General features: G+C 37.5%; 1 protein-coding gene across 1 annotated transcript in view; it reads left to right on the top strand.

Annotated features, from left to right (window-relative positions):
• Positions 1–16,940, top strand: part of TBKBP1 (TBK1 binding protein 1) — a 95,799-nt gene that overhangs the window by 36,565 nt on the left and 42,294 nt on the right. Inside the window, exons 6-7 of the mRNA XM_058182858.1 lie at positions 1,426–1,622; positions 6,089–6,150. Coding sequence (XP_058038841.1) covers positions 1,426–1,622; positions 6,089–6,150 — 259 coding nt within the window. The remainder of the gene's footprint in view (positions 1–1,425; positions 1,623–6,088; positions 6,151–16,940) is intronic.

Raw genomic sequence — 16,940 nt, 5'->3', positions numbered from 1 at the left:
TAGTTGCGAAGTCGTGTCCGACCCATTGCGACCCCATGGACAACATTCCTCCAGGCCTTCCTGTCCTCTACCATCCTCTGGAGTCCATTTAAACTCATGCCTACTGCTTCAGTGACTCAGTGCATTTTCATAGAGGGTAGCTTTTCCATCTCTGAGAAGATCTGAAATGCTCGTTGATTATGACAATATAAGGCTGTTATTAGAGGCATATCGGAATGGAGGTTTAACTTCTCAATTTTTAGGTGCTGGATTACCAAGGAATTTAGCATAGTCAATCCCTATAATGGAGTTTAGCAGATTTTTTTCAGACTAAGGACCGTAACTGGTCTTTGAGATGTGTGCTCCAGGCATGCATGCTACCATATGTAGGGCCAGGCTAAAAATTAAAAGTCTTTAAATTAAATTCAAATAAAAATAAACTACCCGATGAATTTACAGTTTAGAATGGGCTCTGGAAGCTCTATATAAAGCTTTGGGGCCTGAGATTTGTTTTAGTGAGAATACAATAATAAGTGTAGCTGAAGCACCTTTTAAAGACATGGGAAAGCAAACTTGAAAGATCAGTTGGATATGATAGTCTTTAGGATTTGTCATTTCTTTCTTTCTTTCTTTCTTTCTTTCTTTCTTTCTTTCTTTCTTTCTTTCTTCCTTCCTTCCTTCCTTCCTTCCTTCCTTCCTTCCTCCCTCCCTCCCTCCCTCCCTCCCTCCCTCCTTTTCACCTAGCAGTGCCACATACATGTTTCTTTTGCTTTTTAATTTCCCAAAATTGTTCTGTTTTGGCCTTGTCTTTGACAATGTAGAAATTAACTGGATGGTTAGATGCACCATTCTTATGATATTTTGAAGGCTCCCAGCCCAGCCAGATGGACTAACTGATGGAGAAAAGGCTCTAAAGGAGGAAAAACAATCACTGTTGCTGGGCCTATCTCAATCCGGGAGCCACTACTGTCCAGAACTCTCAAAACTTGTTGCAACAGATCATGCCTCCATATCAGTAATTCTTTATTCTCTGCTTTTTCTTCCGAATTTCATATTATGAATAACTGAAGTCAGTAAGATGAGTGTTCTGTATTCTGTTATTCTGGCCTAAAACTTAGAGATTAACCACAAGTCTGCTTTCATATTTTGAAGTCTGGCCAGGAGATATCCTTTTGCTAGTTTATAATGGTTACCAAAGATTGTTGTCATGTAGGGTTTATTTTCAAAAGCAACTGCCTAGTATTGTCGTTACAAATTATTTGTCCTTAAAAAAAAGTACAAAGTTTTATTTCTTTGCAATTCCAGTTCTGAGGAACTCAATGTAATAGTCCTTTATCGTTTTGAGAAACATTTAGCCCTGCCATCCTGACCTCTTTGATAATGACTTTCTCTATCTCTCCTCCCACCTTTTTTACTCCTTCACAACCCTCTCGCCCCCATCCCTAGTACTGGATCGCTCAATGAACTGGCCGAGCTCACGGAGCCTGGAACAGGCAGAAGCCTTGGAGGTCCAAAGGCTGGAAGTGGAGCTTGAGAAGTCAAGGCAGGAAATCCAGAATTGTCAGCACCGGGAAGAACAGTTGAAGACTGAATGTGAAAGGCTGCAGGCAGAGGTGAAGCAGCTGCAGGACACCAGGGCTCAGGTATTTCTAACAGGATTTCCCCGTACTTTTAATTAATGCCTTGGAGATCTTGTTTGAGACATTTTAAATCACTTTTATAAAAAGATAAAGGCAGTTTGAAATTTTTTTTGTAGTAAAAGCTCTGTAGTTGAGGTCTCAAAATATGAAACTGGTGGAAATTATGAAATAGCAAATACAAGTAGTCCTCACCTTACAACCATTTGTTTAGTGACCAGCCAAAGTTACAGTGACACTGAAAAAAGTGACTTAAAATCGACTGTCCCATGACCATTTCAGTATCCCCACAGTCATGTTATTAAAATTTGGGTGTTTGACAACCAGCACGTATTTACAATGGTATCCTGCGGTCATGTGATCACCATCTGCAAACTTTCAGCTGGCTCCCAACAAGCAAAGTCAATGGAGGAAGCTGGATTTACTTGGTGACTATGTGATTCACTTAACAACTGCAGTGAATAGTTGAAAAAATTGTAAAATTTGGTGTAACTTATTTAACAATCACCTTGCTTAGCAATGAAATTCTGGTCCCAATTGTGGTCATAAGTTAAGGACTACCTGTAATTTAGAAAGAATTTTCTGTCTGCAGTTTTTAACATTTTGGGGGATGTCCATGTTGCAGACTGTTTGGTATTGAAAGTTATTTAAAATACCCTTGGAAAATCCTGAGGGTTGTATTTTTCTGGGGTTTCTGTGACTTTTGGGTATGAAAATATCTGAGTCCAGGTACTATACCTCCCACCTTCAGAATTAGCTGATAATTGCAGCTAGATATGTTATATACAAAGATGCTTGCTGTATGAGACTATGTCATTGAATTGTTCTCATCCCTCTAATTAAAAAACAAATGTAACTGAGATAGGTGTTTCTGCTATAATCCCAGAAGTTTCAATGAGGAATATCCATCATTGTATGTATTCAACCCAATGAAACTAGACCACATTATACAAAAAGCAAAAATGCTTGTCCAATTCTATAGGCATATCCTGCATCAATCTTTCTCAATCTTGGCAACTTTAAGATATGTGGCCTTCCCAGAATTCCCCAGCCAGTTTTGCCTGTTGACTTTTGTATCCAAACTCTTGAACCTAATGTCCCCATTCCGATTTTCTGAAAAATCTGCCTGAAATTCTTCAGATATTTTGCACCTATTCAGTAATCCACTATCATGGATTAGTTAAATACATTGCTTATATAAAATAAAGCAGGGGTGAAATGCTCCCAGTTCGGACCAGATTGCCCGATCCTGTAGCGATGGTGGGTGGTTCGGTGAACTGGTAGCAAAAATACCTGGCCCCGCCCCCTGCCCCTGCTGAGCCGCGCCATCATCAGAGGGTTTTTTTTAACTTTTAAAAGCATTTTTCCTTCTGCTGAAAAAATGCTTTTAAAAGTAAAACAAAAGCCTTTCAACCAAAGAGGTTGTAAAAAAAAAAGCTTTTAAAAGGCTCCTCTAGCGATCCCAGCTGAGTTGCCTGATTGCCAGATCCTTTAAAAAGCATGTTTTCTACAAGCTCTTTGGCCAAAGAGGTTGTTAAAACAATCCTTTTAAAAGTTTCTGGCAAACAGGCAACTTCAGCTGGGATCATCAGAGGAGCCTTTTAAAAGCTTTTTTTCCTCTGACGATCCCAGCTGAGTTGCCTGATCATCACAGGCTTTTAAAATCATTTTTTTACAACCTCTTACAATAGCCCCCACCCATGCCCACCCAATTGCCCCATCCCCATTTGCCTAATTGCTGCTTCTTTCGGGCTCGATATGCCTTGCTTTGGCTGCTGTAATCAATTGCGTCAGCTAGCAACTGAATCTGCCTGCCTGCAAGCCATCTCATCGGTAAGAAACTCAATCTGCCTGTCTCCAATTGGGTAAGTAATTGGGGCGGGGGGGGAGCTTTAAAAAATAGTTGTTTGGGGTTTTTTTAAGGAGGGTTTTTTTTTAGACAGCAATTTAAAGTTAAGGAAGTTTTAAATTTAGCTGCTTTTATCTAAAAAATATAAATAAAATAAAATAATAAAATAAAATATTTGTCCAGCTTTCTGAGATTTGGTGTGTTTCTATAGTGTTTCACTATAACTAAACAAACACACAAAATTTCACAAAGCTGTATGTAGCATTGTGTGTGTGTGTGTGTGTGTGTGAGAGAGAGAGAGAGAGAGAGAGAGTCAGTTGTGTTGTACGTGTATAAAATATGAAAGTTGGTTTTTGAGCTTTTTGTGGCTGTGCGAGTTTCCTGCTTGTTGCAGGGGCCATTTTGGGTGAAGTACAGCTGCTTTTACATTGTGTGTGAGTTAGTTGTGTTGTGTTGTGCTGTGTGGTGTGGTGTGTGTATAAAGTGTGAAAGTTGGCTTTTGGTACCTCTTACTGTTTTGTGTACTTTGTTTATTATTTTTATTATTTATTGTTATTGGCCACACCCACGCGATTACCTGACCACCAAGCCACACCCACCAATTAAGCCATGCCTACAGAACCGGTAGGAAAAAAAGTTAGACTTCACCCCTGAAATAAAGGTGCATTCTTTCTTATAATAATAATAATAATAATAATAATAATAATAATAATAATAATAATAATAATAATAATAATAATAATAATAATAGCAGAGCTCCCAGGTACAAATTAAGAAATATAACCTTCCTGTTCTGTATTTGTAATATCTTACTTGACAGCTTTAATTTTTCTAGTGTCCTGATTGGAATGAATGTTGTACAGCTAAAGCAGAAAGAAGTAGAGAAGATGCTGTAGCCTTTTCAAGCAGTGACATCAGACAGGGCAAGAAGAATCAGTCCAATACCAGCAGTACCACAACACAACCCCCACCACTTGTCTACTTTCCCCCAGAAGAGTGCAACTTGTGATGTAACATTGTTTTATCATTCCATGGAAAATTGTATACCCCTGTGGATGTTGTTCACTTTTTCTTATATTGTTAAATTTACCACCACCAACATTCTTCAATACTGACCATGCTTAGTTGGGAAACATAGTAGAGACAATACAGAGGACTATAGGCAAAAGCTTCAGACATGGAAGATTATGAAAGTCCAATTAAACTAATTTATTGTCAATAAATTGGTATGATAAGGTCAACAGAATTCAAAGAGGGCTGAACTTAGTTCATTTGTGACAATGTAGGGATTATATACTGATCTCTATTTTAACGCCACCCCAGGTTCTGCCATTGCTTCTCCTACAATAGCAGAACATTTATTTTAGTCAAATAAGTTAAGTCTCATTTTCAGATTGTTGCATTCAATTATTGAGTTACTGATTAAAACATCTGAAAATCACTCGTATTTATTGTATTTGTTAAATAAGTTTCCCTTTTCCAATACATGGGTCTTTCTTATTGTATAGTAAGAGCATTGGGATTTAATTCATGTTACCATAAATAGTTATATAGCTTTCTTAATAATATATTGATCAATATATCAAATAATAATATTTGAGGGCGCGACCACAAAGATGAGGGAGTCAACCTATTTTCAAAGCATCAGAAGGCAAGACAAGAAACAATGGATGGAAACTAATCAAGGAAAGAAGCAACCTAGAACTAAGAAGAAATTTCTAACGGTGAGAACAATTAACCCATGGAATGCCTTGCCTTCAGACATTGTGGTGCCCCATCACTGGAGGCTTTTAAGAAGAGATTGGACAGCTACCTCTCTGAAATGGTACAGGGTTTCCTCAAGCAGGGGGTCGGACTAGAAGACCTCCAGGCCCCTTTCAACACTGTTATTCTATGTTCTATATACTATGATTCACCAGGCTAGAAACAGATACTGTGAGTTCTACTCAGTGGTGGGATTCAAATAATTTAACAACCGGTTCTCTGCCCTAATGATTTCTTCCAACAGTTTGTCAAACTGCTCAGAAAGTTAACAACCGGTTCTCCCGAAGTGGTGCGAACTGGCTGAATCCCACCACTGGTTCTATTCCTCCCTTAGACATAGACCCAGGTGGGTGACTTTGGGTTAATCAGTTTTTGAGTTCTGAATTCAGGTGAATCATTTTTTAAAATGTTGCCCAGAAAACTACATGGGGATGCCCAGGTGATAGAATTGAACAATATATAATATAGGTTCTTTTTCAATGAAAACGTTTAAATAGTAGAAATTTCTCCCTAAGAAGGCATAATAAGTCTTTTCCTCTGATGACTATTAGGTAGTTCCTGAAAAAATATTTGTCATTCTGAATTTCATTACTTTCTTTTAACTTTTGCTGCTTATATTAGCTTTAGTTGTGAGGACATAGTTTTTGCAATTATTTCAGACTCAAATTAGAACTTTATTTTAAAATGTTAACAGAAGCCACATGGATAAAAATCAAGTTGAAATAGTGCAAATAAGACCTTACTTGTTCCATTTACAAAATGGAGCTTCCCTCTAGCTGTGTTCCCCTGGCTTGTTGTAGTAGGGATTGTATAACCGTGAGTATGTATTTATAACAAAGTTTGCTCTAATTTTTCTTAGGATCTCGCAGCTAGTCAGTCGCAAAGGGATATGGCATGGGTGAAGAAGGTTGGAGATGACCAGTAAGTGCCATTCTTATTAGTAGATAATCATGTTTCCTGGGATGGAATTGCCTGGATGTTCAAGTGCCAAACTTTTAACTTGTGAAATCAGATGTATTGACATTTGATTGACCAAGATAATCTTGTCCATTGTGATAAAGCTCTGATTCTAAGAGGTTAATAGTGGTTGGTTCTATTAAAGTAGCTGGACGTGCCAGAGAGATTCCAAGAAGTTAGTTATGTGAGTATAGGTGGTGAATGCACATAATTATTTAGGGCATTTACATTTATATCTTGCCTTTCTATCTCCAGTATTGCTCATAATAAGAAACAATTAAACAAATTCCTTGTTTCAATCCACATTTGGCAATAAAGAATTCTATTCTATTCCGTTCTGTTCCATTGCGTTCTGTTCTGTTTCATTCCATTCTATTCCCTCTATTCCCAAGTATAATGACAGGTCTATAAAATGCCAATTCCTCAAATACTGCCCTTCATAGTATGTCCTAGTTATCAATCAAAGCAAAGCAGCCTTTAGCTGCCTTGATCCTTAATAGTGTAATTCTCCCAATATCTGGATAATTGAGATACTGCAGCTCAGCAAAAATAAAAGGATTTTTAAAAAATCTTTTAAAGAATAAATGTCTTATAACAGGGGACCCAAAGGTGCTTTTTCAAGAGGCAATTGGACTTTCTGGTTTTTCTTTGAAGACATTTTGCTTCTCATCCAAGATGCTTCTTCAACTGTGACTGGATGGTAGGGAATGGAAGGATTTATATTCCTTGCAGAAAACTGGTCATTTGCACTCTGTTAGAATTGTTAAGGCCACCTGGAGGTTTATCTTGTCATCAGGGTCACCTGAGTGTTGCAAATGGGTGTGGAGCCTTCTTGGTACTGTTGAAAAAGTTTTGCAAACTGGAATAGATGATGTCGCATCCCTCCCCCTTGGTTGAGAGAGGGCTATTCAATTTTGACATAGATGGCCTTTTTGACCCCTCTTTCAAACCGTTCGGGTGACCCTGATGACACAGATAAACCTCCAGGTGGCTTTAACTCACTACAAGAATGCAAATGACCAGCTGTCTGCAAGGAGTATAAACGCTTCCGTTCCCCACAATCCAGTCAAAGCTGAAGAAGCTTCATGGATGAGAAGTAAAAAGTCTTCAAAGAAAAAACAGAAAATCGAGTTGCCTCTTGAAAAAGCACCTTTGGGACAACCACGACCTGGATGACTGAGAATCTCCATAGACATATTATAGAGGAAGTCCAGAGATTCTTGTCATACTACATGGCAGGGATGAAATGCTCCCGGTTCGGACTGGATCACCCGATCCGGTAGCAATGGCGGTGGGTGGTTCGGAGAACCGGTTGCAAAAATCTCTCCCCCCTCCATGCCCAACTGAGCAATCATCAGAGGGTTTTTTTTTTACTTTTAAAAGCATTTTTTCTTCAGCTGAAAAAATGCTTTTAAAAGTAAAAAAAAAGCCTCTGATGATCGCGTGGCTCAGCTGGAATCGTCAGAAGCTTTTAAAAGCATTGTTTCTACAACCTCTTTGGCCAAAGAAGTTGTAAAAAAAATGCTTTTAAAAGGCTCCCCTGACTATCCCAGCTGAGTTGCTTCATTGTCAGAGGCTTTTTTTTTCTTTAAAAAAAAAAGTTTTAAAAGAAAAGAAAAGCCTCTGATGATCAGGCAACTCAGCTGGGATCTTCAGAGGAGCCTTTTAAAAGCATTTTTTTTACAACTTCTTTGGTTGAAGAGGTTGTAGAAAAAATGCTTTTAAAAGTAAAAAAAAGTTGGCCATGCCCACCCAGTCACATTACCACCACCACCACCACCAAGCCACGCCCACAGAACCGGTAGTAACAAATTTTACATTTCATCACTGCTACATGGAATAGCCAATTCATACTACATGGGATAACCAATTCAACCAAAAATGCTGTAACGGTTTTGTAAACAAAAAGCTGTGAAAATTTAAAATACTGATTTCTCTATAAATAGAATTGTCAAGATTCTTTAATAATGGCTTCTTTATTTTTTCTGCAGCAAATTAACTTATTTCAACTGTCCTTGGAAATCTTTCAGTGTCTCACTCACCAGCTAGCTGAGAGCAATCTAACTGTTGTACTGTATACTAAATAAATTTTGTAATTCCTGAGTAGAACAATGATGGATACAAATCTGACTTTAAAAAAGCTGTATCTGAAAACCAACAAGGAACATTTTTCTTGTATTGTCTGATGGTGACAATCAATCAATCAATCAATCAATCAATCTTGAGCTAAGGAATTCAAAGGCCAATTTCAAAGCAAAAGAACATTTGAAATTTTAGGTATTTTAAGATTTAGGTAGATTTAATGGATATCAAGTTTTTTATCATGCTCCATATGTTATTAATCAACACATCAGCGAGAAAATCAGTGTCGTAATCAGCAACTGTGTTGTAAAAAGACACAAGACAGTAATCATTTCCTGTCATTTTTCCTGTCATTTTAACAATTCTTCTCCCCATTTATTCTATTCCTTTTACTTATGTGTTTATTTGATGTATATAGTCGCCCATTTCACACAAATGATTCTATTTATTTGTTTGTCATACATGTACAAGATAACAAGTATAGGTATGAACATAAACAAAGGAAGTAAATACAAATAAATGGGGACAGTGAGACAGGGACAGTAGGCACACTGGTGCGCTATGCATGCCCCTTTATGGACCTCTTAAGAAGGGAGTGAGGTCCACGGTAAACAGTCTGAACTTGAAGCTGTGTGGGTTTGAGGCTGTAACAACGGAGTCGGGTAGAGCATTGCAGGCATTGAGCACTCTTGCTGAAACTGTATTGCCTGCAATCGAGTTTGAAGCGGTTTACCTTGAGTTTGTATTGTTTGCCCGTGTACTATTGTGGTTAAAACTAAAGAAGTTGTTTTTGTACTATGCTTAAGTTGGACTGCAGGTGGCACAATTCCAGATTGTCCTAGCCTGAAATTTTAAGCCAGGTGGCATAGGGAATTCTGTTGTGAATAGAGGAGTGGAGTACTCTTCTCATGAAATACCTCTGAACCTGCTCAATTATGTTAATATCTGAAATACAGTGTGGGTCCCAGGCGGATGAGCTGTATTCAAGAATTGGTCTGGCAAAGGTTTTGTATGCCTTAGTTAGCAATACAATATTACCAGAGAAGAAACTTTGCAAAATTAGGCTAACAACTCCTAGTGTCTTTTTGGCAATGCTGTTACAGTGAGCTGTGGGGCTTAGATCATTTGAGATGAGTACTCCTAAATCCTTGACAGAGTGAGGGTCGTCTATGAGATTGTTTCCACCCAGCTTGTATTTGGTGTTCTGATTTTTATTGCCAATGTGTAGGACAGAACATTTATTAGTTGAAATTTGGAGTTGCCAATTGCGTGACCATTCTGACACATAGTCAAGGTAGGGCAGCAGCATTGTCAGTGGTGTTAAATAATTTTACGTCCTCAGTGAAAAGGATACAGCTGCTTATAATATGATCGCACAGGTTGTTGATGTAAAGCAGAAAGTGTGTGGGACCTAAAACGCTGCCTTGGGGGACTCTGTTGTTAACAGGTGCCGGATTTGATAGGGCCCTCCCTGTTTTGACTATTTGTTGCCTGTTTGACAGGAATGGAGCTATCCACTTGTGCAGGGATCCGGAGATGCCATAAGAACTTAATTTAAACAGTAGTTTGTTGTGCACCACTGAATCAAAGGCTTTACAAAAATCTATGTAAATTGCATCATTTGCTTGTGTGGTCCAAATGTTTCTGCAGTGTAGGAGTTGCAGATTGCAGGACAAATTGTTCCTGAAACCAAACTGCTTATTGGAAAGCAGGTTATCTAAGTGGAGGATAATGGATTGATTTATAATTGATTCCACGACTTTACAGGTGAGGTAATACTGTGAGATCGGTCTGTAATTTTCTACTAGACTAGGGTCTCCCTTTTTCAAAATAGGTATGACCATGGCTAATGACCATAAATCAGGCAAGGAGCTGGTTCTGAAAGATACCTCATAGATTGTATATAGAGGTTCGATTAGGGCAGTGGTGAGCTTTTTCAAGAAGTAGGCACATAATCCATCAGGGCCAATGGATAGAGGTGGCTTTAGGTTACGTAATGCCGTTTCAACGATATCTACTGTAAAATCAATATTTAGTATATTGTTACAATTTGTTATTCTGGACTGTTTACAAGACTAAAACAAATCTACCCACCAAATAACCCTCTGCCATCCAAGGATAAACTGTTAAATCACCTCACAATAGTAGCTGAACTCACCTAATCCCTGACCCAGTGCCTAGAAAATGGCCAAAGTGTCAGTGTCTTTTGTGGAAGGTTAACAGGATTCAGTAGTGGGTTCCACTTACCTTCGCTACTGGTTCGGAATCGGGAGCACACGTGCGTGCACTTCACTCATGTGTGACGCTTCTGTACATGTGCGGAGCATCTGTGATGACGTCTGGGCGGGTGGGCGGAGCATCCCACCGCTGTCACTATCAGTTTGCCCGAATTGGAGCGAACCAGTAGAAATCTACCACTGACCGGATTGGTATAATATACCAGAGAAGTCATGAAATTGCAGCCTGTGAAAAATGTCGTAGTAACTGTGTTACCTTTTAAATGTCCATAAAGGCCTGTGGTTTTTATTGTAGCAACAGCACAGCAAGTTTCTTGACTCTGGAGATTCATAGAGTTGAAACAGCATCCTGTATTTACCAAAACTAGATTTCCTTATGCTCTTAACTAATAAACTAACAGAGTGATTATTGCAAAAGTTTTTGTGGGGTAAATGTTTTCTGGAAGAGCAAACCCTATTCCACTAAAACTTATGCTCTAATACGTTTCTTTCTCTTTAAGGGCAAGAAGATGAATGCTTTTGCTATTGCAAACCAACAATAAACCATTTGAAAAATTGGAGATATTCTGGGAGTGATTTCAGTTAGTTACACCATGTTTCTCATTTGATACTATTGTCTTCCAATAGTAATTTTCATGTAACATGGAAAAAGAGATGTACCGTATGTTTAATCAGTGAAAGACCAGCATCTCGTGTTGTGTTTTTTTTAAAACTAGGCACCCCATTTCTTAAGAATGGTATTTGAATGTACAAAAGAAAGGATAAAGCACAACTACAATAATGTAAAACAAGAAATAAATAAGACCCCCCCACACAAAAAAATAGAAATTAAAATACATAGTGAAATTTAAATAGTAAAATACATACAAAAAATCACTATCTTTACATATAGCAGGTTAAACCTTAACCATACTAAATATTCATGAATGAAGGCAAATATACGTGTCCCAGGATAATGTTGCAGGATTCAATCTGGATAAGTCACCAGGTTTTGTCTTCTGATTCGTGCTGGAGCCCATCTTCAGGGAACTTCTCCTTTATACAAAATATTGTTGCTTAATTTTTTCATTGCAATAAGAATAGATCTATTAATAGATGGAGAGTGAACTCATAACTTCAATGCAGGATTTTAAATCTGGTATAGCAGATACTTTACATCTAAGTAAAATGATATTTTTGCCTATGCTTCATAATGATTAATAGAGATTTCCATGAACCAATATGTAATCAAATTTTTGGTATACAGTATATTTTAGTAAAGCGCTTGATCTTCAATCATTTTTTTTCTTAGTATATTAAGCCAAAATGGAAAAAGCAAGCAACAAATTCAACATTTGTCCCCTCTGCCATATTGCATTTCTGAAGGTACTAAACAGAGATGGGTTTCAGCAGGTTCTGACCAGTTCTGGAGAACCGGTAGCAGAATTTTTGAGTAGTTCAGAGAACCGGTAGTAAAAATTCCGACTGGCTCCGCCCCCATCTATTCTCTGCCTCCCAATTGCCAGCTGATCGGGAGGAAACAGGGGTTTTGCAGTAAACTTCCCCTGGATTGGGGTGGGAATGGAGATTTTACAGTATCCTTTCCCTGCCACGCCCACCAAGCCATGCCCACCAAGTCATTCCATGCCCACCAAGCCACGCTGACAGAACCGGTAGTAAAAAATTTTGAAACCCATCACTGGTACTAAAGTTGATAGCCAAGTCTTTGTAAACATCTTCTGGAGTGTGCAGAAATACTGAAAGAGAATTTTGCTGAATTGTATCTTAAAGTCACACAATTTCATAGTCTTTAAATAGCCCATTAATTTGTTTAAAAAAGGTTATTCAAAATATTATTTCAAGTTTCATGCAATTTACTTAAATATATGTACTATATGTTATATTGTATGTGTATGCAAAAGTGATATTCATCATTTGTTTATTAAAAAAATAAACTATGAATCTGGAATCACCCAATGTTCTGTCTCATGATAATAAAAATCTATGAATTTCTAATACTGCTAATATATCCCATCCAAATGGTCTAGGCAATTCATATTTTAATTGAATGTTTTACTATTTAGCAATTTTGATTGCAACATGGTGAATTTATACCATTTTTTTGCACATGAACTCCAAAAGAATTTTTTCCTGCTATTTGCAGAGTTGTAGTCTGTGGCAATTTGCCACAGAAAGAGCAATCAAATCTAAATTACCTTCCCCATCTCATACAGTTATGTTTTGCAACCATTAATTCTGAAAAAGTAGCTCACTGTTAGTCAAACCAGGAACCCGGCCAGGAAATGGAGGGGTTCGAACAATATTTAACTGGAGATCACTTAAATCCTTTAATTTTCACTAGAAAACAGAGGTCAAAATATTAGCCAATCGACAGTTGAGAATCAAGAAAAATCCCACAGAAGCTGTCTCAGCATCTTAACAATATGTTTAAACTATGTGACAAGTATTAAAATAGGATTCTTCCCAAGGATTTATGTTAATTTGAATTAACATTCATTAGAAATTCCTGCAAGTCTATATGGAATTATAACTCGTGACACAACCAGTCAGATGTTCAGGCTGGATTTGGCATTTTTTGTCCACCTATCAACTCCTTCCCAAGGACCTGGGATAGGTAGATATGGATTATTATGGAATTATTATTATCATTAATAATTATTAGTCTGCCTCATTGACTCATAAGATGTTTAGCTATTTATTGTTGTTAATATTATCTTGAGATTTGCTTTACCTATTAGTATGTTGAACCTGGCAGAAGCTTTGGGACAAGTGAGTTTTTGGCTTTTGCTTTTTTTTTAAAAAAATCTAACATCTTGATTTGCATGTTCTTTTTAATTAATCAAGGTCTGACGAGGGAAAGATTACAGAAAAGGGGTGTGAAGTGTGAATTTAAAATGTGTCAAAGAGAGCTGCTGTAACACCTACCTTGCTCTTTATTTGTGCTGAGTGAGAAGAAAGGCCTCTGAGCCATAGATTTCTGAACTCTGCATGGAAGCATGAAGGGAGAACAGAGGTCCATGGTTTTGAATGAACTGTAAGTACATTCGCTCTGTTCTTCCACAGCTCTGTAAAATAGAACAGCTTAGTCATCTGCCTGACTCAGCTGAAATCTAGTTCAGAAAATAACTTAGGGTTTAAAAATATTCATGTTATACTTTCCTCTTCCTTACTTTTTTCCTTCTGTTGGATCTAGGCTTAGTTCAATTCATATGGTTTACTTACCACATTCATATAGATAAATTCTGGCTTATTAATAAGTGTGTTAATGCATACTTTTAATGGAGGTACTTTTGTACAGTGTCACAAGCTTGTTGTTTCAGTTTGATATTGAAAATCAATTTACCAATTAATGCCCAACCCATTGCTGATAACTTTTGCCCACCAATTAGAGATAGCAGAATCTGTGCAATCTAACACCCACCCGCCAGCATTTGTTCATTGGAGCATTTGTTCATTGACTTGCTTCCTCCCCTCAAAACCAAGCAACAACTAGAATGGCTGTTTTCTTTAAGGTGGTACCTATGGCCTATGACCTTGATGTGGTACCTATGGCCTTGAAATGGAAAGGTGCACATAAATGATGAGAGTGGGTGTGGGTATAGAAGAATGTGCACATGTATAACAAAGACAGGAAGAAAACAAAGCTTCATAGGACAACCATGAAGAAAGCCAAAGGATAGGGAAATGTGAAAGAAAATGAGGTAAAAGAGTGACCAGAGCAAACTGGTGCCTTTTGCTCGTATCCATTCTTTCTGAGTAAATATAAAATTCACAGAACTTGATCCAGTAATTTTAGTCTTTAAATAACTATTTTTGTAAATATTCAAATCATTTCCTATTTTACCTTTGACATTCTCCCAAAAATAATTGAGCTGGTACTAGCTCTGATCGAAGTGTGCCATAGGAAGAAAAAAAATAAAGACATGGGAATAATATAACACCCAAAAAATTATTGGGGAAGATTTGAATTGGGGACTTCCAACTCAAAACACACATACTTAATTATATATATTTGGGTTGTACATAAAGTATATGGACATATTCTTATCTTACTGGCCGCCTTCTGTTCTGTTCTCTCAATTTTTTTTTCACATAATATTAGGTGGAATTTGTTTCACAAGGTGGAAAAGGTATCAGTTATTTAGCAGTTTGTTATAACAATTTTCATTCCCATATTTAGCACAAAAAAACCTAACATTTTAGCTACCTTATAAATAGGTTATAGGTCCTTTGATGTCTGATGTTGTGGCAGACTAATTTTGAGCAGCTGTAGCAAATTCTTCAGGACACTTGCATTTATAGACATCTAATCTGTAATCTAAAGCAATATAAATTCAGGAAGGGCACACGTTGTTGTGTTTCAAGTGGCTGGTCTGTTTGTTCTTTTTAATTAATCAAGGTCTGACGAGGGAAAGATTACAGAAAAGGGGTGTGAAGTGTGAATTTAAAATGTGTCAAAGAGAGCTGCTGTAACACCTACCTTGCTCTTTATTTGTGCTGAGTGAGAAGAAAGGCCTCTGAGCCATAGATTTCTGAACTCTGCATGGAAGCATGAAGGGAGAACAGAGGTCCATGGTTTTGAATGAACTGTAAGTACATTCGCTCTGTTCTTCCACAGCTCTGTAAAATAGAACAGCTTAGTCATCTGCCTGACTCAGCTGAAATCTAGTTCAGAAAATAACTTAGGGTTTAAAAATATTCATGTTATACTTTCCTCTTCCTTACTTTTTTCCTTCTGTTGGATCTAGGCTTAGTTCAATTCATATGGTTTACTTACCACATTCATATAGATAAATTCTGGCTTATTAATAAGTGTGTTAATGCATACTTTTAATGGAGGTACTTTTGTACAGTGTCACAAGCTTGTTGTTTCAGTTTGATATTGAAAATCAATTTACCAATTAATGCCCAACCCATTGCTGATAACTTTTGCCCACCAATTAGAGATAGCAGAATCTGTGCAATCTAACACCCACCCGCCAGCATTTGTTCATTGGAGCATTTGTTCATTGACTTGCTTCCTCCCCTCAAAACCAAGCAACAACTAGAATGGCTGTTTTCTTTAAGGTGGTACCTATGGCCTATGACCTTGATGTGGTACCTATGGCCTTGAAATGGAAAGGTGCACATAAATGATGAGAGTGGGTGTGGGTATAGAAGAATGTGTGCACATGTATAACAAAGACAGGAAGAAAACAAAGCTTCATAGGACAACCATGAAGAAAGCCAAAGGATAGGGAAATGTGAAAGAAAATGAGGTAAAAGAGTGACCAGAGCAAACTGGTGCCTTTTGCTCGTATCCATTCTTTCTGAGTAAATATAAAATTCACAGAACTTGATCCAGTAATTTTAGTCTTTAAATAACTATTTTTGTAAATATTCAAATCATTTCCTATTTTACCTTTGACATTCTCCCAAAAATAATTGAGCTGGTACTAGCTCTGATCGAAGTGTGCCATAGGAAGAAAAAAAATAAAGACATGGGAATAATATAACACCCAAAAAATTATTGGGGAAGATTTGAATTGGGGACTTCCAACTCAAAACACACATACTTAATTATATATATTTGGGTTGTACATAAAGTATATGGACATATTCTTATCTTACTGGCCGCCTTCTGTTCTGTTCTCTCAATTTTTTTTTCACATAATATTAGGTGGAATTTGTTTCACAAGGTGGAAAAGGTATCAGTTATTTAGCAGTTTGTTATAACAATTTTCATTCCCATATTTAGCACAAAAAAACCTAACATTTTAGCTACCTTATAAATAGGTTATAGGTCCTTTGATGTCTGATGTTGTGGCAGACTAATTTTGAGCAGCTGTAGCAAATTCTTCAGGACACTTGCATTTATAGACATCTAATCTGTAATCTAAAGCAATATAAATTCAGGAAGGGCACACGTTGTTGTGTTTCAAGTGGCTGGTCTGTTTGTTCTTTTTACCTCTTATTGCTATTGCTTGATAAAATATTTTGCAAGGAGCCTGATTAAAAATGCAGTTTCCTCCATTCTGCGGTATTCATTTGTAAAGGAGAAAAGGAGGCCTTGCCAAAAAGCAAACAGATTTGTATTTATATTTTCCTATGTCACTGGGATCAATGACAAAGTACAACTTTTTAACCTGGTGGTTTGTCTGTAAAAGTCTCTCTATGACCTAGTAAATCCATTCACCATTTACTTAATGTTTAGTATAGTTGCACTGGGAAAAATCATTTTAGAAATACTAGGAAAAAGGCACCAGGCTAAAAGCCAGGAGACTGTGAGTTCTAATCCCACTTCAGGCATGATAGCCAGCTGGATGTCTTTGCACCAGTCACCCTTCCTCCCTCTCCTTCTCTCCCTCCCTCCCTCCCTCCCTCCCTCTCTCTCTCTCTCTCTTTCCTCTCAACCTACTTGCAGGATTGTTGTAGAGAAGATTGGAAGAGGGCAAA

This window comes from Ahaetulla prasina, chromosome 4 (assembly GCF_028640845.1).
Source record: "Ahaetulla prasina isolate Xishuangbanna chromosome 4, ASM2864084v1, whole genome shotgun sequence".
NCBI lineage: Eukaryota > Metazoa > Chordata > Lepidosauria > Squamata > Colubridae > Ahaetulla > Ahaetulla prasina.
The sequence above is the reverse complement of the archived record's forward strand: the minus strand, read 5'-3'. Positions and strand labels throughout refer to the sequence as shown.